Source organism: Orbicella faveolata, unplaced genomic scaffold (genome assembly GCF_042242905.1).
Source record: "Orbicella faveolata isolate gen_17 unplaced genomic scaffold, um_ofav_v1 contig_12, whole genome shotgun sequence".
Lineage (NCBI taxonomy): Eukaryota > Metazoa > Cnidaria > Anthozoa > Scleractinia > Merulinidae > Orbicella > Orbicella faveolata.
This window is the reverse complement of record NW_028301539.1, coordinates 3,170,391-3,188,783: the sequence shown is the minus strand read 5'-3', so window position 1 is coordinate 3,188,783 and position 18,393 is coordinate 3,170,391. Positions and strand designations below refer to the sequence as shown.

The 18,393-nt window shown below is 40.8% G+C and overlaps 2 protein-coding genes across 2 annotated transcripts; one reads left to right on the top strand and one right to left on the bottom strand.

Annotated features, from left to right (window-relative positions):
* Positions 1-5,307: 5,307 nt before the first annotated feature.
* Positions 5,308-7,314, top strand: LOC110043371 (uncharacterized). The gene is made up of 2 exons (XM_020748819.2): positions 5,308-5,363; positions 5,981-7,314. The coding sequence occupies exon 2, from the start codon at positions 6,007-6,009 to the stop codon at positions 7,030-7,032; it is 1,026 nt and encodes a 341-aa protein (XP_020604478.2). The 5' UTR covers positions 5,308-5,363; positions 5,981-6,006; the 3' UTR covers positions 7,033-7,314.
* Positions 7,315-9,329: 2,015 nt separating this feature from the next.
* Positions 9,330-18,393, bottom strand: LOC110050563 (uncharacterized). Its single transcript, XM_089282074.1, has 2 exons — positions 18,293-18,393; positions 9,330-10,657 (listed from the first exon to the last, which is right to left on the bottom strand). The coding sequence occupies exon 2, from the start codon at positions 10,636-10,638 to the stop codon at positions 9,619-9,621; it is 1,020 nt and encodes a 339-aa protein (XP_089138200.1). The 5' UTR covers positions 10,639-10,657; positions 18,293-18,393; the 3' UTR covers positions 9,330-9,618.

Below are 18,393 nucleotides of genomic sequence, written 5' to 3'. Positions count from 1 at the left end.
AAAATAGTTTTAGAAAGTTCGTAAATAAATTTCAGACACGGAATTCCATTTGACACTGGAAACATTACGACACAAACATAACGACATAGGAAGGACGTTGTGTCGTTATGTTAGCAGTGTCAACATCCTGACATAACGACATAACACGACATATGAACATAACGAAATAAGGAAAAATGACGGACGTTTTCCTTGTCTTTATGTCGATGTTAACATTACCGACATAAGCGATTATGTCGTTCTGTCATGATGTCATTATGTCGCTATGTCGTTATGTCGTTACTGATGTTTAATATGTCGTTGTGTCGTTATATCGCTAGAGTGATCTAGGCCCAGTTACCCAGCAAAATCATCAGAGTAATAACAATTGCATGATAAAAAACTTATTTCATGGCAAGAGGTATGTATAACTGTCACAACATTTTATTGGCATTGAATTCGCCAAGGAAACGGTGAAAGGAGTTCAATATGTCAGTTTTCCTACTTCTGCTCTCACAAATTTGTTTTCCCCTTACCAAAGTTAAATGAAATTCTCTTTTCCCTCTTAAGTCTAATTAAACTTTCAACCGTTGAATGTCGACTTTTGTTTTTCCGTTTAGGTAGTTATCCTGGGAAAACAGATTAATAACTGATTTAAAACCGAGAGAACGCTTCTGAAATTCTAGAAAGAAAGCTCTACACTCATGGCACAGCAATAACTAGTTATCCGCATGATTGCTCAGAAGAAGAACAAAAATGTAACATAAAAACGAAGAAAAACCTCTGATTATAAAATATATGTAGTTACGGCTTACGGAAGACTAATAAAGAAGCCTAATCGAGCATTGTTTGTTATAAAGTGATAAAGCGTCGAAAGCACTTAAGAATAGAGATAAAACTCGCGTACGTTCTGTAGAGTCCGGCCTTGCACGGCAAAATTCTGACGAAAGAAATAAATCAAGAGCTAGCGCAGCCATGCATGCACTGGATAAAACCACAGCAAACCCAACTGACAATTTTCAATTCAGACAAGCAACAACGTTCTCGTCCTCCGCCTGACAGGACGTCCGTGAAGTTAAGTTTGTAATTGAAGTCATCACTGTAGTTAGGCTTCAATCGCCTACATTTTATTAAACATGCATTACTGACGCACCTGTGTCACTGAAATAAAAAAAACAAAACAAAACAAAACAAAACAAACAAATTACACTTCAACTCATTTTCATTTAGGCATGGACCTAACGAATTTTAGCTTTCATTCTGCGATATCGTTCGATTCTCCTCGTTCGTACGATTTGGGGTTTCAGCAAATCTAAGGTTCCTGCAGTTAGCTCCAAATACGTAGACTTCAAGTTCTTAACATTCCATGCCGCAAATCCAAGGTCTGGATGGGATGGAGTGCTGAAATCTCAGTTACCAGGTAACTTCTCGGCAATTTTCTCAGTAGTCGATAAAATTTCAGTCTACTTTTCAGCCTCCAGTAAAGTTTGCAGATCTCAAAGTTCAGCTAACAGCTTTAAAAAGTCATTTTTCATCTGACAATTAAAGCTCTGATCAATTCTCAGCTGCAAGTTAACCCACATCTAGGTTTCCTTAACTTTTTGTATTTCTCAGGTGATTCAACTATTCGAAATATGTACGAACACGATTAGCTAAGATTGGAACGAACTTGTCTTATGTCTCTATCTTCTCAATGGGCGTTGAAGAAGGAATTATTGAAAGTAGTGACTGAGTTTAATTCCCTCGCAAATTATCTTAACATCAACTAGAATCATTATTATTATTATGCAATTATTTCTGCACGTGCCGAAGGACAGCTATATGCTGAATCAACCTTTCCAAGGTTTCCCATGACGAGCTTTGCTCAGGAAAAAAATCTATGCAAATTAGGTTAATAATAAGCCATGGGTGTGTTGAATCCACCCATGGCTTATTATTAACTGTAACTGAAGATCGAAGTTCGCAAGTTTTGTACGATCGAGGTGTTATTTGTCACATTTGCGGTAACACATAATGACACTAATTTAGTTACAAAGCCCATCCAGCGGCATTATTTTTCTCATGCGGTCCGCAGCTTTGTATATTGTCACGTTTCATGAAATGGCCGTAATAATATCTATTAAATGTCCTGAAATCTCAAGTTAACATATAAGACTGAGGTAAGATATTTCCAAACTTTCGTGTTCGCGGAACAAATACCGCTAGCAGACCAGTTCCCTATGGAGAAAGAAAAAAAGAGGCAGATATTATGTTAAGCACGAAGATGATTCCTTTCTCAAAATATTGAAACAACTCAAAATACGGACCTCTCAAAGAAGGCAAGAAATGCTGGGGTGCAAGCAAGTGAAATAAATAAAGCAGAAAAGGCTAGCATTATTATTCTGCTCGACAGATAACAACAGTTCAATCAAGAACTGACTACCCAAGTAAGACGGAATTAGCTAAAGCGCGAGGTTAATATTCTGCCCGACAGATAACAACAGCTCAGTAAGAACTGACTACCCAAGTAAGACAGAATAAGCTGGCGCGCGAGGTTAATATTCTGCTCGACAGATAACAACAGCTCAATAAGAACTGACTACCCAAGCAAGACAGAATGAGCTAGTGCGTCAGGTTTATATTCTGCTCGACAGATAACAACAGCTCAATAAAGAACTGACTACCCAAGCAAGACAGAACAAGTTAAGCCGAGTTAAGCATGTATTTGGCGCAAAGTGAATCAGATAATTCGCTTCATTGCGACATATGACAACCGTTCTCTACAGAACTCTTTTCTCTGGTTTAGGCTAGATAGATACGCAAATATGAGAGCTCTCTGATCTGATATCAGCATATTTAATAATTTCAGTGCAACTTACCACTGCAGTTCCATGGCATTGTGGATCGGAGGATTGATGGCAATGCCGTGCGGAAATTTCCCGCCAAAAATAATTTAGTCCGACATGAACAATGATCATCGAGACACAAAAACACCAAATGCATGCCTCGTTGTCTTAACCCAAGAAAACGTCATTTATTCCAAGACCTGGCTTTGAGGATTCGCACTTGTCTATACTAGCTATATAGCTAGAAAAAATAATATTGCAAGGTAAACTGCGATATCTTGACATCATTCTAACATAAGAATGTGGCTCAAACAAAACATAGAATGTACTCGAAGTCGTAGTCATCAATCGAAAGTGCCGTGCGCCATGTATCCCCATTTCGCTATGCCAAAATTAAGGCTAACGATATAGTAATTACTGATTTCAATCTTGTTCGGCATTCATACATATGTTACCACAGTAGATTTCTACTGGCGGCTTTCGCCATAATTGTTCATAATTATTTTGGTACAAACCGGCTTCCCCTGACGCGACGGTGTTGGCAATGTTTCCACACAGAAAAATGTCATAAAATTATAACCATCTCTTTTAAGCCCCACAGTGAGCTATTCTGGCGGTTTAGCAAGGAAAGTACCGTAACAAAGATGCGACAAACGCATCACTGGCTTCAAGCATGTTCGCAAAGGCAAAACTGCGTGATAAATAAAAGCAAGTATCGGGTCCTGTTTCATGTTACATTTCCTGGCGTGCGATGATAAGTCGTGTACAAGATTAAAAGACCTCCTGGACAGAATTTTTTTAGAGGGTAAAGCTCCTCATATTATATAACAACTTGCCGTTAACCTAATATCGTTATTCTTAGCAATGAAGTAAACAATCTATAGGAAACAAAACGTTCCTACCACATCTTATTCATCCGTCACGATACAGTAAAAACGAGTGGGCCTCAATTCTAAGCATTGCTTTTGATTCTGCTTCGCTCAGTAAGGGACAAGAGCGAAAAATAGATTTGTCGGCTGAAGTATTTTGTCGAGTTGTGTTAGGTCACCATAGAAACCTTAAGCCCCCTCAAGAACTCCTTTAATTTGTTTGATTAAATACAGTTGGATTGCAAAACTTTTCTTAGACAGTACTTATCACTGTATATGACTACAAGGTATGTTTAAAACTTAATATTTGCACCTTAAAAAATACATTCTGCGACTGTTTACACACTTAATAAAATTATCCTTTAATTTGTTCGAGGATTAATTAAAACAGTTGTATTGTATCGATCACTGTATAGTTTTTAAAACTTATATTTTGCTTCGTATAAAATATACCGCGACTGTCTACACGCTTTAATGTCCAATATAAAGAACTGAAAACAATCTGCAAACAGAATCGATGCTTGCAATCTTCAGTGTGAAGTGCAGAGACCTAACAATGCTGGAATCATGAAAACTGCGGTAACGAGCCCTGACCATCTGCTTTCATATTCAGTGACTTGATTAGAGTTTCACGGATTGTGACAACAAACGTCTCACTTGATTTCAAAAATTCGTTCTATTTCAACAATTCAACACAATTTAGAATATAATAAAAAATACGTTATGTTTACTTTCTTGTCCTTGCGAAATTACTGGGACCACTCTGAAATATTGTTCCCGACGAAAAACACTCAAGACTAGAGTGCTTTAACACTTTAATGAAGTACGTACTACGATATTTGGCTACAAGTGCTTTCAAGAATTGATGGGTTTCGCCAAAAAACATAATTTCAATTAGAAATTCATCTGTCTTTTTCAAAAAAAGTTATTCTGTTTACGTAAAAGACCTGTACATGTGTTAAATTTGTTAAGTTTGGTTAACGTTTTTGTTGTACAATTTTTAGACTATTCAATGTTCGATTGTTCTAGAGAAGTCTTTATCTAGAAATAATGCATATCAGTTCACATGAAGACATCAAATTTGAAAGAAATGGTTTTCAAATATTGTAAAATAGGGCAACCAACCAACAAACCAGACTAAATCAAATGGGTTTCTTGAAAATAGTTTCAGAAAGTTTGTAAAATACATTTTAGACACTTCATTTTGATGGGGGCATCCTTGAAAATTTGCTTCACATAACAAACACTTGAGTTTGGGACATGGAATTTACTGCATTTACAAGTGTTTATGTGAGTGCGGTCTAACGCCCCCGCCTCGCAACATCACATTTTCGCTCCGTTCCCTTAAAACAATCTTTAGTCGTTGTATCCCCATGGCCAGAGCACACTCGGCAGTGTTTAACCATCCCGGAATGATCTCCGACCGAGTTAATAAACACTCAGCACTCATCGATGTTTGCAGTTTGTTGATTTTTTGGATGCTTATTGACTTCCAAGAGGTAAATAAGTTGGAGTGATATAGGAGCGCCCGTTGCAGAGCGCGGTGACGTTTTGACGCATATTAGCCCGTGAACAGCCCACGCTAGTATCACGTAGGCTATGCTTTATAAGAAAGTGTTTGCCTATGCAATTTAGTGACGCTAGGGAGCTAGACTCTTTGCAGGTGTTCTGAGTTCTGACGCGTTGAAAGGTAAGAAGTAACAAACAGTTATTCCATAAATTGCAACTGACAAAAATTGTAGCTCATCATGTCACAATGTATAAGGTTTTCAAAAAGTTCTTCTAATCTTATCGCGGCAAGCTTATGTCGTACATTTAATCCCTTTCTTCGCTTTTTGTGGGGACAAAATTGCAAAGTACGTTTACGTCTCAAAAAGGGTGTGAGTTAATTGAATTGCAATCAAGCACGGATGAAAGGGAGGGCAAATCTTTTTCATTACTACAGAGGCAGATAGTCCATAGTGTTTATTTCAACTGCGGAATTAAAATCTGCTAAAAAAACGAAGGACATCGTTTGTTTTAGCTGACACTTTACTAGGACCCAGTATAACCATAACATCTAAAAGTTGCAATGCTTGTCTGGGTCTGACTGTTTTTATAAGTCTGATATGTAAAATCGAGCTGTACATCAGGGGAAAAAAGGCGCCAGAGGTGCTATCATCCCCCGTTAGTGAAAAATAAAAACAGGACCCATTTGAGAGAAGAGAATAGGACTTATGATCATATATACACGCTAACTTTTAAACCTTCATATTGTTGCCACTTTTATACGCAGAGTTAAGTTTTATCTTTTAACTTCTCTTCTAGAGATAGTGACACCAGACTGCAGCCAAATGGCCCGCTTGTTGATATATCTGTTGCTGGGTTTCTGTATCTATGCATTCATCGATAACGCGAAGGCTGACGAGGACGAAAGTGGAGACGATGGGGATGAAGATGGAGATGAAGATGGAGATGAAGATGGTGAAGACGATGGTGAAGACGATGGTGTGACAGTAAACTTCAACTTCAACTTTCCCCCAGGCACTTGTGTGTCGGGTGATATGATTCTGGAGGAGCGAACCAAAGGTCTCGTTCGTGTCTCGGAACTTTCCAAAGGTGACTACATCCACGGAATCACGGGAGGCGAGCGGAAGCCAGCCTGGTGCAAAGTGGAAGCTCTCTTCCCTGCAGCAGGCGGCAAACATAAGGTCACCTATGACGGCTTCACTAAAGAACACATGGTAGTCGATTATAGTGTTCATCCGTATGGTGAGAGGGGAGAAGTGACCACGGGTCCTGTATATACGCTTGCTACCGACTGCGATGCCAATGTGAATTCAGCGGGCCAGGCCTTCTCGCCCATCAGCTCTGCGTTCTGTCCCCATGAACTGAGCTGGAGTGAGTATATCACCTTGATGGCAGCAGTACGCCGTGTCGCCAATCGCACTGGTTACTTCTGGTTCGACACTTCAGCATACCACAACAACGACACTGCAATGGTACCGCATTGGCTCGACCAGCTCCACCAAATATGCCGCGAGCTTTTGCTGTGCTCACGCCTAGATGAATGCCAGGGATTCGAGAATGTGATGAAAGAGTTCGTGCACGACCATGTCAACTCGAAGTACGCAAAGATCGTTGAGCGACAATTTCCCAACATGGGCGGTGATGTGAGCAAGCAACAAGCCGGTACCATCACTGAAGTGGTTCGTCCACAGGAAAGCAGTCACATAGTGCTGTTTTCCGTTTTTGGCAGTGCCATGGTGGCACTCCTGATCATCGCTGTCGCCGTTATTGCGTACCGCGTACGAATGAGGAAGACAAAGAAGGAGCTCCCTTTCAAGTCAGATGCTAACCATTCCACTGTGGTGGCTTAGGATGGAGAGTGGAGAAGGCATGACAGGTTCAAGTGGTCCATACTTTTTTTTGTTTAATTTCGCTTGCTAAGACTCAAATTAAGACTCAAAGAGGACTGCTTACTCAGTGTCCATGATAGTAAGCAGTATTCTATCCGCTATCAGCCGCTCGAAATTTTAAGGGAATAAAAATCATTCAAATGTTGTAATCATTATCGCTCTATAATAACGTTGTATTTAGGATAAATTTAACCATTGTTGGTATAAAGGCAATAAAACCATAAGTGTATAATTACTTTTCAATGAGTTATGTCGTTCCTGAACACTTATCTTGATGACGTTCGTCGTACAGATTTGTAAAATTAAATGTCATAAATGCACAATATTAATATACGAATATATGGTCTCGCTCTTTTATCACCTGCTCAGGTACTCAGGTGCACATATGTATCTCGAGGCAAAGATCGACTTCAAAAACCTCTTTCGGCATAACATTCCATGCATTAGCTCAGTTACAAATTTTAATGTCTTCGTTTTCAAATTGCTTTGTTTTGGTCACGGCTTTGCTTATTCTCGGTTTTGACAACTTGTGTGTTGCAAAGGTTCCGGGTCCTTTCTCATTTGTTCACTGTTCATTTGTATTATTTTTCTGCGCTGTTTGTTATACAGTTGAAGATGGCAATTTCTCAGCTGAACTAATTTGGCGGCGACGTTTAAAAGATTCATTTGATTTGCAATTCAAGTTGAGCCAGTGAGGGAGTTGTTGCAAGAACGCACGTATTAGCATTGCGTTCCCTACAAAAGAGAAGAGGGGAAGGGGGAGGGGGGGGGGGGAGTAAGTCTGCATACGAACCAAGAAGCCCATCAGGTAGGAGCTTATCCCGGTCTCTGTAGCATGAAGCAATTAGGAATATTTCTGCTACCCCCTGGATGGGATACTAGTCCATCGCAGGGTTACCTCGGGCTCGAACCCGGACCGCTCGATCCGGAGTCGAGCGCACTAACCATGAGGTCCCCGCGCCGGCAGGAAAGGAAGTGGTGGGGGGGGGGGGGAGGGGGGGAGGGTAAGGATACTTCCAAAATGTTTGAAGGAGGGGTTTGCGGTCTGCTTCTTCAAAGTTTTAATTAATTCAGAAAAATGTGATTTACCACATCCTTTTCTCAAGAACTGACCCACTTATTGACATTTTCAGTCTGCTAACATTCTTATTCAGGTGTCTTCCCCGTTCTTATTTAGTAACCATCCATGAATTTCTATAGGTAAACATTTGAGAAGGGCAAATTTAACGGCGTTGATTAGTAATATTAGCTCTTCTTTCAGTCTAACAGAACACCTAAACTTAGACAAGACTGCGCAAATTAAATTTTATCTTAAAATCTATACTCTAGTCCATATTACCAGCACAGCTAAAATTTATACCATTAAGGATTTTCACCCTGTCCTTCCTCTGGTCTGTGTCGCCACCTAAGTCCATCATCAGAGCCAGCTTTGGTGTAGGCTATTCTATGTAAGACGAAGTCAGTTTTCCACAATTACATTTCAACGATACTTGGAAGCTTCATCGTTTCTTATGACATTATATGAGGTAGGAAAAAAACATTCATTTTCTTAAATGCATGAACTGACGCTTGGAATTAAATTGAAAATTTTACAAACTTAAGAGAAAAGAAGACTTACTCCAACACCAAATTTATGTACAAAAGGAATTCTTGCGCGCTTGAAAAGACCAGAGCTAGCTACTGACTATGTGCATGATAGGGCTGTTACGACGACAAATAAATGGAATATTTTTTTTAACAACAATCATGAGAATGTATTATGACATCACAGGATTGCTCGTACTCAAAACCTTTCTCACGCGAACGGTGAATGTCTGAAAAAACCCAAACACTAGGCTGGGTTCATACTTATTTGTACCATGCCATTCAAAATACAGCCAATCAGAATACAGGAAAACCGTTGTGTAGTCGATGGCATAAAAACCCAACCTTCTCAAAGAGCGCCACGCGTTTGTCGCAGTGGTTATGTTGGCCACCGGCATGGTATAAAATAGTTATGCATCGTTCTCTCGTGGTATACCATGCGGGAATATCCCACTTGCTACTTGCATTTCCCTGGTATACACACGAGCCTTTAGGCGAGTGTGTTTACCGAGAAAGTGACTCGTGGGATGTTCCATGGTATACCACGCGCGAGTGTTGGGTAACTAGTATTTATTCTGATCAGGTCAGCTACCATACCCACATCAAAACGAACTGGCTGTGAAACACTTAGAAAAAGATGGAAAAGGAAAGAAAAAAAAAACTAGAGACTCAAATAAAGCTGCAAATGCAGTTTTATTGCCATTCTACCAGCAGCGCTTGAATGAAAAGTTACCACTAGCGTCTACTACTTCATTTCTTTCCCTCGTGAAGTTGATGGAAAGTGGACCTTTGGACTGAAACTAAAAAAAATTAATTAACTTTCAAATATCTATCAACAGAAAATGTTCGACGTAAATTCAGTGTAACGTAAAATATGCCACTTAATATCTACAAATTAATTAAAGTTTATCGGAAACTAATCAAGTAAATCAACTTCCTATAACTGGCAAAAAGTAACACATTTCAGCAAAAATAGCTAACTGCTCGACTATAAGCAAACGAAGAAGACTCGTTGTATCTTTCAGCTTCTGTTAACAGCTGTGACAACATTGATGCTGAGGCTTCCTGGGCCTTCTTGGGCTCCAGCCCCTTCTCTGCCTTCTTCTTCTTCATCATCCGTGCGCGGAAAACCAAGAGAGCGACAGCAATGATCAGGAGCACCACCATAGCGCTACCGACAACGGAAAATAGCACTATGTGACTGCTTTTCTGAGGTCGAACCACTTCAGCGACGGTACCAGCTTGTTGCTTGCTCACATCGCCGCCCATGTTGGGAAAAGCTCGCTCAACGACCTCCACGTACTCCTTGTTCAGATGATCGTGCACGAACTCATTCATTACATTCTCAAACGCCTGACATTTATCTTCACGTGAACATAGCAAAACCTCGCGGCAGATTGTGGGTAGCTGGTCGACCCAGCGCGGCACCACTGCGGTCTCGTTGTCGTGGTATGAAGTCAAGTCATACCAGAAGTTGCCAGCCTGATTGGTGAAGCGCCTCACTGCAGCGATCACGGAAAGATACTCGCTCCAGCTTAACTCGTGTGGACAGAACGTGGTGCTGATTGGCGTGAAGGCCTGGCCCGCTGAATTCACAGAAGCATCACAGTCGGTGGCAAGCGTGTAAATGGGACCCACCTGCACCTCTCCCTTGTTACCATATGGACGGACAGTGTCATCGATGACCATGTGGTCTGCTGTGAATCCGTCGTAAGTAGTCTGGTTCTGACTGTTCGGTACTTGGAAGATGGCCTCCACCCTGCACCACGCAGATTTCTGTTCAGCTCCAGTGATTCCGCGGATGAAGTCACCTTCGGAAAGCTGTGAGACACTGACATTACCTTTGAACTTCTCCTCCACTCGCATTTTACCGGAGATACAGCCATTGATTTGAACACAATTTGAACATGAATTTCCACCTTCGTGGGCGGCAGAGTTGTTTAGAAGGTGGATCAAGGTGATAAAAAACAACAGACTTTGCATGCTGGAGCCAAAGAGTCAGCTTTAAATGAAATGAAAAAAAAAAAAAAAAAAAAAAACAGAAACCGTGAGAATATGGAAGACTCCATACATACATACATACATACATACATACATACATACATACATACATTTTATTTGTTATGAAATTAAAATTACAATTGTAACATGCCCGCGGATAGCTAAGCTAATCTAGGCGGGTCATGTTTGGACGAGTTAACAAGAGAACTAAAGAGACTAGAATTGACAACGATGACTAAAGACAACTAATAAACTAACGATATTACAACTAATAATTAACAGCAGTTACGACGAGAGACTACAGATACACTAAAGCGAAATTATTGAGTATTAATGAATACATACTAGGAGGAAAATAAATTCAACTTTACTTTTTGAACGATTTCTGTAAGATCAATATAACAGTCTTCTGAAGCTAGAATTTCAAAAAGTATTTGTTTTATTTTCCTTTTATTTTTCTCTTTTACTTGTCTTTTGAAAAGTGGTATAATATAATCTGTTTCTCTTCGTCCACCCTGTCAGAAAGTGAGCACAGTATGTAACTATTTGTATGGGCAGATGGGGCTCTTGCATGAAGTAAAAGATCAGTGAAAGTCTTAAAACTCACACGCGTTACGAGTTTCAAGGGATGTTATTAAATCTGGTAACGGGGAACGGGAAACAGGAGTTTGGGAACGAGCGTACAGCGGTAACCCGCCTGAGAATTCAGAATGGCGGACAAAGGAAAAGAAAAGGGAACAATTTGGGGAAATGTGAGGAAGTGGTACGGTTGTTAACGTGAGTTTCTACCGGCTGAAAATCGAATCAGTATTATCACAAGCTACGTCCCCAATCGGTCAGGCCACAGTCGTTCTTAAATGGAATTTCAAGCCTCCATAGTTTACTCATATCTTTTCACTTTGAGCGCGATAGCAACACGCAGTGTGATATCGAGGACGAGTGACATAACACATGACCATCTTTGAACGTGGGTCGTCCGATGTCTTCGCATTCGACATGCTACGGCTAACATGGCGGCCTTTCGGAGATCGGCAAGTCAGCTGGCAAATCAGGTGAGTAGCGGATAAATAACCTGTGGCCTGGCCGCTTTGTTAAAGACAAAATATATGAAGAAACGAGCAAGGAATATTCGACAGTAATGCTAATGCTGGTAGAAGATGACTGCGGAAAAGCGACGTGACACTCGATATCTTTTTAGATGACACGTTGTCACGTATCAGAAGAAAAGCAGTCTTTATTCTCTGTCTGTGTTTTGTACCCAGTCTGCAGTCTGCATTTTGTACCTAGTCTGCATTTTGTGCCCGGTCTGCAGTCTGCATTTTGTGCTGACCGATTGGGGTAGCATGTGATAATATCGATTCGATTTTCTCCCCAGGCGCTATTTCATGCTTCGTTTATCCCAGATTCCCAGTACCACTTCCGTACCACTTCCTCACATTTCCACAAATTGTTCCCTTTTCTTTTCCTTTGTCCGCCATGTTGATTTCTTAGGCGGGTTACCGCTGTATACTGTTTCCCAGACTCCCGTTCCCATTTCCCCGTTCCCCGTTCCCCGTTCCCCGTTCCCCGTTCCCCGTTCCCCGTTTCCCGTTTCCCGCATTCCGTTTCCCGTTTCCCGCATTCCGTTTCCCGTTTCCCGCATTCCGTTTCCCGTTTCCCGTTCAACGTTTCCCGTTGTCCGTTGCCCGTTGCCCGTTGCCCGTTGCCTGTTGCCCGTTGCCCGTTCTCCATTTCAGCAACATCCCTCCTTGCCGACTGTATACAAAATTTACCTGAAAAAAAAGTCTGAAACCTTGCAGCGGTCCACTCGTAAAAATTATCATTTTACTTTCGGTATGTACGGCTAGCTCACTAAATACATTGGCATTAAATATTCATTGAAATCTATAAATGGAGACGTTTGTCTGGTTTTTACAACGCCTACTCGCATGCATGAATGACCCCGAGATCAAGCAAATCAGCCAACAAATTATTTCTTTTGACGGAGTTTTATTTTGACGATGATGATTTTTTCTTTTGACGGACTTTTATTTCGAGGGTGGCAGCGTGGCCAAGTGGTTAGATCGCCGGATTTCAAATCCGTAGGTCCCGGGTTCAAATCCCGTTCTGACCGCTAGCTGATGTTGTTCTCGGTAGCCTCGAGTTCAACTTCTCGGCTGCGCGTGCAAATAACCAACTGGTCTGCCTCGCGCCAGTTGGGATTCTTAACCTAGTTATGTTTATTTTGATCATTGTTTGTTTACATTGGTCCTAAAAAGCCCCAATGGGGAGTCGACAATTAAGTAATTAAGACGGAATCCACCAGAAGTTCGAGTAACAAGTGGACAAAAACCTAGTACCAAGATTGTTTACATCGTATTGCAAACTTCTGTACGACTGTTTCAAATATCTTCTCAAAAAAAAAAATCATTTCTAGCAACACCAAACGTCGAAAACGAATGTTGAACTTCATATGAAACACTTGAAAATACTGGTGAAATGAAACTGATGATGAAATTTTGCCTGTGTTTGCACAAGTTCTCTGAAATAATTTTCGGTGTTATTTCAGGCAATTATTTATGTATTTAGCTTTAAGAAAATGCAAAAATGACTTAAAATAGTTAAAATTATTCTGGTACCAGATTCTTGTCCACTAAAACCTGAAATTGCTCGATTTTCTATCGGATTTCGTCTTAATTTCTGCCCGTATTTTTCTTGGAGCTACGGACTGAACAATACTTAAACCTATAAAACTTATAACTTAAAACCTAAAAAAATTGTAAGGTTTATAAGAAGTTAAGGACGTTCGCGCTAATTGTTTCTGCGCATCCTTACTGCGCACACAAATACAATAATTCACACGCTACGTCATGCATGAGCGCGCGTGAACAATGATAGGACAGATGGCTATTACTACAGCTTTGCTTGGATTAACGATTTTAGACGTTCGGTGACCCCTACTTTTCTTTCCAGAAACATATTTTATTTACAATTATCTCCACATTGTCCAAAAATGAACAAAACACCAATGTGGGAAGTTAAAAAAAATTAAATTCAAGATTTCTGCCCACGGGACATCGAATCCTGCCATCTTCCAGTTGCAAGGCGCGTGAAACTATGGTCGCTAAATGCGAACTTGTTTTTTAAGGAACCTCACCAGTTGACTAAATTCACTTAAAAGGTCCACTTAAACAATATTTGGCAGAGAACATTTCACTTCAAAGAACTGATTGCAATATTTTTGGGCTTACAGACACTGCGGCCTTATTCGCTAACGAATCGCGATTTTTTCATGTTTAAAGTGTTCTTCCGGGCATGCTCTCTCCAAAACGAAGTTGGTGACCCCCCATTTTTTTTTTTACATTTCTGACATTACTAACTCATCATCTTACGATGGTAAAAGTCTCAGAAAAAAATCAATGTTGTAAAATTTTCGCGCGAACGTCCTTAAGTGTACAGTATACCTTCAGGGGTGTCTCGCGTGCAAGCGATGTAGCGCGCGCAGTTTAAGCTGTAGATACCTAAACGCCTATATCAAATTAAAGCTCATAGAGCTGGCTATCAAACTATACCAAGAATTTTGCAATAAAATGAATTGTCGAATTTTTCACGACCACTAAATGCGAGTGCCCAATTCACTTTTGGAAAGCTACAAGTCAAAGCGAATTTTGTTTTTCGCCAATTTCATTTTTTCCTCGGTTTCAGGGCCCAAAGCGCTTAAAAAACGTGTCTGCGTTTTGCCATATTCAATTGCAGTAAAAAGTTACAGAACATTTTTGAAATAGGATAAAAAAAAATTTGGAGTGATCGTACAAAAATCGCTCTCGAAGAAAAAGTATTTCGAAATTAACAATTCACAGACGTGCTTTTGTAGTTTATATGTTAAACTAGCTACTGTCCAAATTTGAGGGTAATTGAACAAATTCCCTTTGAGTTGGAACTCTTTAAAGCGCCTGCTTCAAGCGAAAAAAATTATTCGAGAAAACAGCAATAAGAAAAATCTTCTACTTCGCAAACAAACTCTGCCCACAAACGCCTCACTGGGTTCTCAGATGACTGAGCCAAGCAGTGCAGGGAAAGGTTACTATCGGCATTAACCTCCTGGTGAAATTTGCTCGCGAATCTCTAAAAAACCCTTGTGTTTCGCATTGCGCTTAAGGCGCCGAAGACGGAGAGATAATTTTTCTGTAGCTCGGTTTTTCTTGAAGCTGGTCTGGCAAAATGGGGAAGACTAAAAAGGATACGAACGTTAGAGTGGCTGAGCGAAGAAAACAAACAAAAGAAAGCGCGGGAAGCAACTGTGTGCGGTCAACTGTGCGTGGATAATATTTCAAATGGTCTCAATATTGAGTTCGACGATTCCTCGATATCGGACTCATCAGAAGAGTCTCTGTCAACATCCCTGTTATTGCTGTCAAGTTCCGAAATTTTTACAGAACCTTTCTTTTCTCTTACCACGAATATTTTGCCCGCCTTATACGGTGGCTATAGCTTCATCCGCGTGGCGAACTTTCGCGTCTTTACTCATTGATGTATTTTCATTCGTTCTTTGCTGTTTTCACTTTTTCGAACTGGTCCATGTTTTTAACGTGGTCTATGTTTACTTATAACTTAATAGAATTACACCTAAATTACACTAAAAGTGCTTGGTAGTCAGAACAACAATGCTGATCAACTGAGTAGCCAATTCGTGACATCTATACAGGTAATTCCCGCGAAAATCGTCTCGGTTGATTGCATACGCGCCATAGGGCTGTCAATCAAGACGTAAACTTTTACTTTCGGCGAAAACGTAAAACCGCCATTTCTCCGCCAAAATTTAGCCTTTTTTAAGTCTTCTTCGGTCCGTAGCCCCAAGACAAATACGTGCAGTAATAATTCGTGCGCGTGTTGATTTGCTTGATCTCGGGGTCATTCGTGCGTGCGAATGGCCGTTGAGAAACCCGCCCGTCTTCAGTTATAAATTGAGCTAGCCGTGCATACTGAAGGTAAAATGATAATTTTTGCGAGTGGACCGCTGCAAGGTTTAAGACTTTATTCTGTAAATTTTGCATATAGTCGGTAAAGAGGCGGAGATAATCGACGTCCACTAAAACTTAGGTTTTGTCTAGAGGCTTTTGCGCTGAAGGTCGCAATAGTTGCGACCTAGCTTTTCAAGGCAATCATGGCTTCAAACGATACACTGTTTAGGATTCCATAGCAGATTTAAAATATGGAAGAAGGAAAATATATTCAACTATGAAAAGAACTGCCAAAACGAAATATTTTAGCCGGTATATCTACACAATTTCCATCTTATAAGACCTCTTCATATGAGTCCGGTAACCGCGCTGGCTCGGTTACCGTGGCGAATTTTGTTTTTTGTTCATATGGGAAATTTCAGTCCGGTCTGCCGGGATAAACTTCAAGAAACACAACCAAAATGGTGGAACATAAACTTGTATCGTTCGCGGCTGTCGCAGCTTTGTGGACTCTTGTAACTTTACTAATAAAGCTAATTCGCCTACTCCTAAAGTGGAAATACATACAAGGCAAAAATTGTGCCAATTTGGCCGCTATGCTGCGAAAGCGAAGCTATTTCGTGTAAAAAGTTGCGTCCCGGTTGCCCGGGCTGGAGTGTTTATATGGGAAAATTTTCATCCTGGTTACCGAGATCTCGGTAACCGGGCCAGCCTGGCTTCTCATATGAACACATCGAAATTTTTACGAAGGAAAGAGAAGCGAGGCGAGATCTCGGAAACAGAGCCAGCCCGGTTGACCGGGCCCATATGAAGAGGTCCTAAATCCTAAAATCCTAAATGAGAATGCACAGTGTAACTCGTCCCTCTCTATTTACTTCTAACAGTGGAAGGTCACTTTTCCATCGCCGGGAAGAAACAATGAACATTTCAGCTTTAAGGACCGGAAAATCGTAAAACTACAGAGGACGTTGAATCTTGCAACCTGAGGAATTTGAGAAATCGCTACTCTAATTAATAATTTGTTAGCACTGACTCTAGAACTTTAAACGTGTTAACCGAGCTAAGACAAAAGGCCGGTAATGCTTTTGCAATCAGTGTGAGTACAGGAAAAGCTTTTTGTGGCTGTTAATTATTGCTTTTATTGACTTGTTGGAGAAACAACTGAAAATTACCTTTCGGATTCTCTTCTGTGACGCGGAGAAAGAAAATTTGGAGGTTTTCAGTGATTAATCAACAGAGTCCTGTGGGTCTCCAGAACACTTATGGAGCGCTGATAGCGAAGTTTTATGTGGTATAATTTAGATCCCAGTTCCCTTTCTTCGGTTCTCTAGAAAATAAAAGTACCCTGGGCACGAGAGCACGCCTCTTCTCAGGTATCAATATATTGTCAATGAAAATTAATCAAAATCTTGCGGATTATTAAGCATACGGAGATTGGTTGGTCTTTCAAAAATTTTCTGGGACTCGTCTTGTGTAAGCCGTTCCCCCGACTTTAATTCAGGCTTAGGGCCTATTTACAAGGAGAGAGGGTTACCCTTATGGCTAGCAAGCGGGTTACCCTAGCACTCACACATCTCCTCTTTTTTTCTTCGTCGTGTTTACAAGACAGCTAGGGTTACCCGGGTAGGCGGGTTAACCTATCTGCGTGCTAGGGTTACCCTGGCAGGCGGGTTAACTTTTTCCCTTGCGAACACTCCAGGTTAACCCGCAAACACTCCAGATTAACCCGCCTACCCGGGTTAACTTTCTATTGTTTCCAGACCCTTTGAAACCGCGTTTTGAGTTGTCCCGGGTTGTAGGGTTACCCTACCTGTGAATTTTTGCTTGTAAACCCGGGCTATTTTTTGCCCTCCAGCTAGGGTTAACCTGCTTGCTAGGATAACCCTGCCTCCTTGGAAACAGGCCCCAACTTTTCCATCGATTCCAAACAATTTCGACCTTGGCTGGATACTGAACCGACTATTTGTCGCCATTGGTGCAATCAAAATATAGCCAGTGAAATATAGCTGTTCCTACGGTCAACATCCCAAAGCCAAGGCGATTCAGAGTTGAGTTCGTAAACAGAATAATTGTCCTAGTTTTGTAACAAAAGCACGTCGTCTCGCAGACCGACGGAACAGGGAACGTTTGTCTCATTAAATACGCTCACAAACGAGCACAAAACGAAGACGTGACGTCATGCCCAAATATGGGGTATTACTTGCACCCAAATATGGACAAAAAAGTCGCTCTTACAAACACGATTTATGTTTTGTCAACGTGGCAATTGAAACATATTCTTATAAAAAAAACAAAGAGTTTTCAAATAGCCAAAAATGCACAGTACACCTAATTTTTTAGTCGAATACAATGACATAGAAATCGATCAAACAAACGGGTATGGTTTTAACCGAACTGAAGAAGAGTTCGAAGTTTTGTTTCGAACCGACATTTGAGTTCTTTAGGAATAAAGAGATCAAATGAATAGAACGAAATTCGTTAACTGAGAGCCGTGTCCGTTGTCCGTATCAATGAGGGAATTCCCATTCATCACAGTGCGCGTACAATGCTCCGGCCGCGGTTATTTGCAGCTACAGCTTGTGGTTCACCATATCAAGTTTTATATCGTGATCACCTTGTCGTGGGTAAATGTCCTAAGCTCTTTCTCGTGGGGCAAGAGAAACTATTTGCTCGCAGAGTATTTTAAAGCTACTTACCTCGTTAAACCTTTTCGTACTAGCACGCTAAAGAGAATTGAGAATCCTTCAGTCGACCACCGAACTGTACCGTGTGACAACCTTATCTGAAAGCAAAGTTG

Bases quoted from the DNA above. Each gene is read 5' to 3' on its own strand.
- LOC110043371 (XM_020748819.2), top strand. From the start codon at position 6,007: ATGGCCCGCTTGTTGATATATCTGTTGCTGGGTTTCTGTATCTATGCA.
- LOC110050563 (XM_089282074.1), bottom strand. From the start codon at position 10,638: ATGCAAAGTCTGTTGTTTTTTATCACCTTGATCCACCTTCTAAACAAC.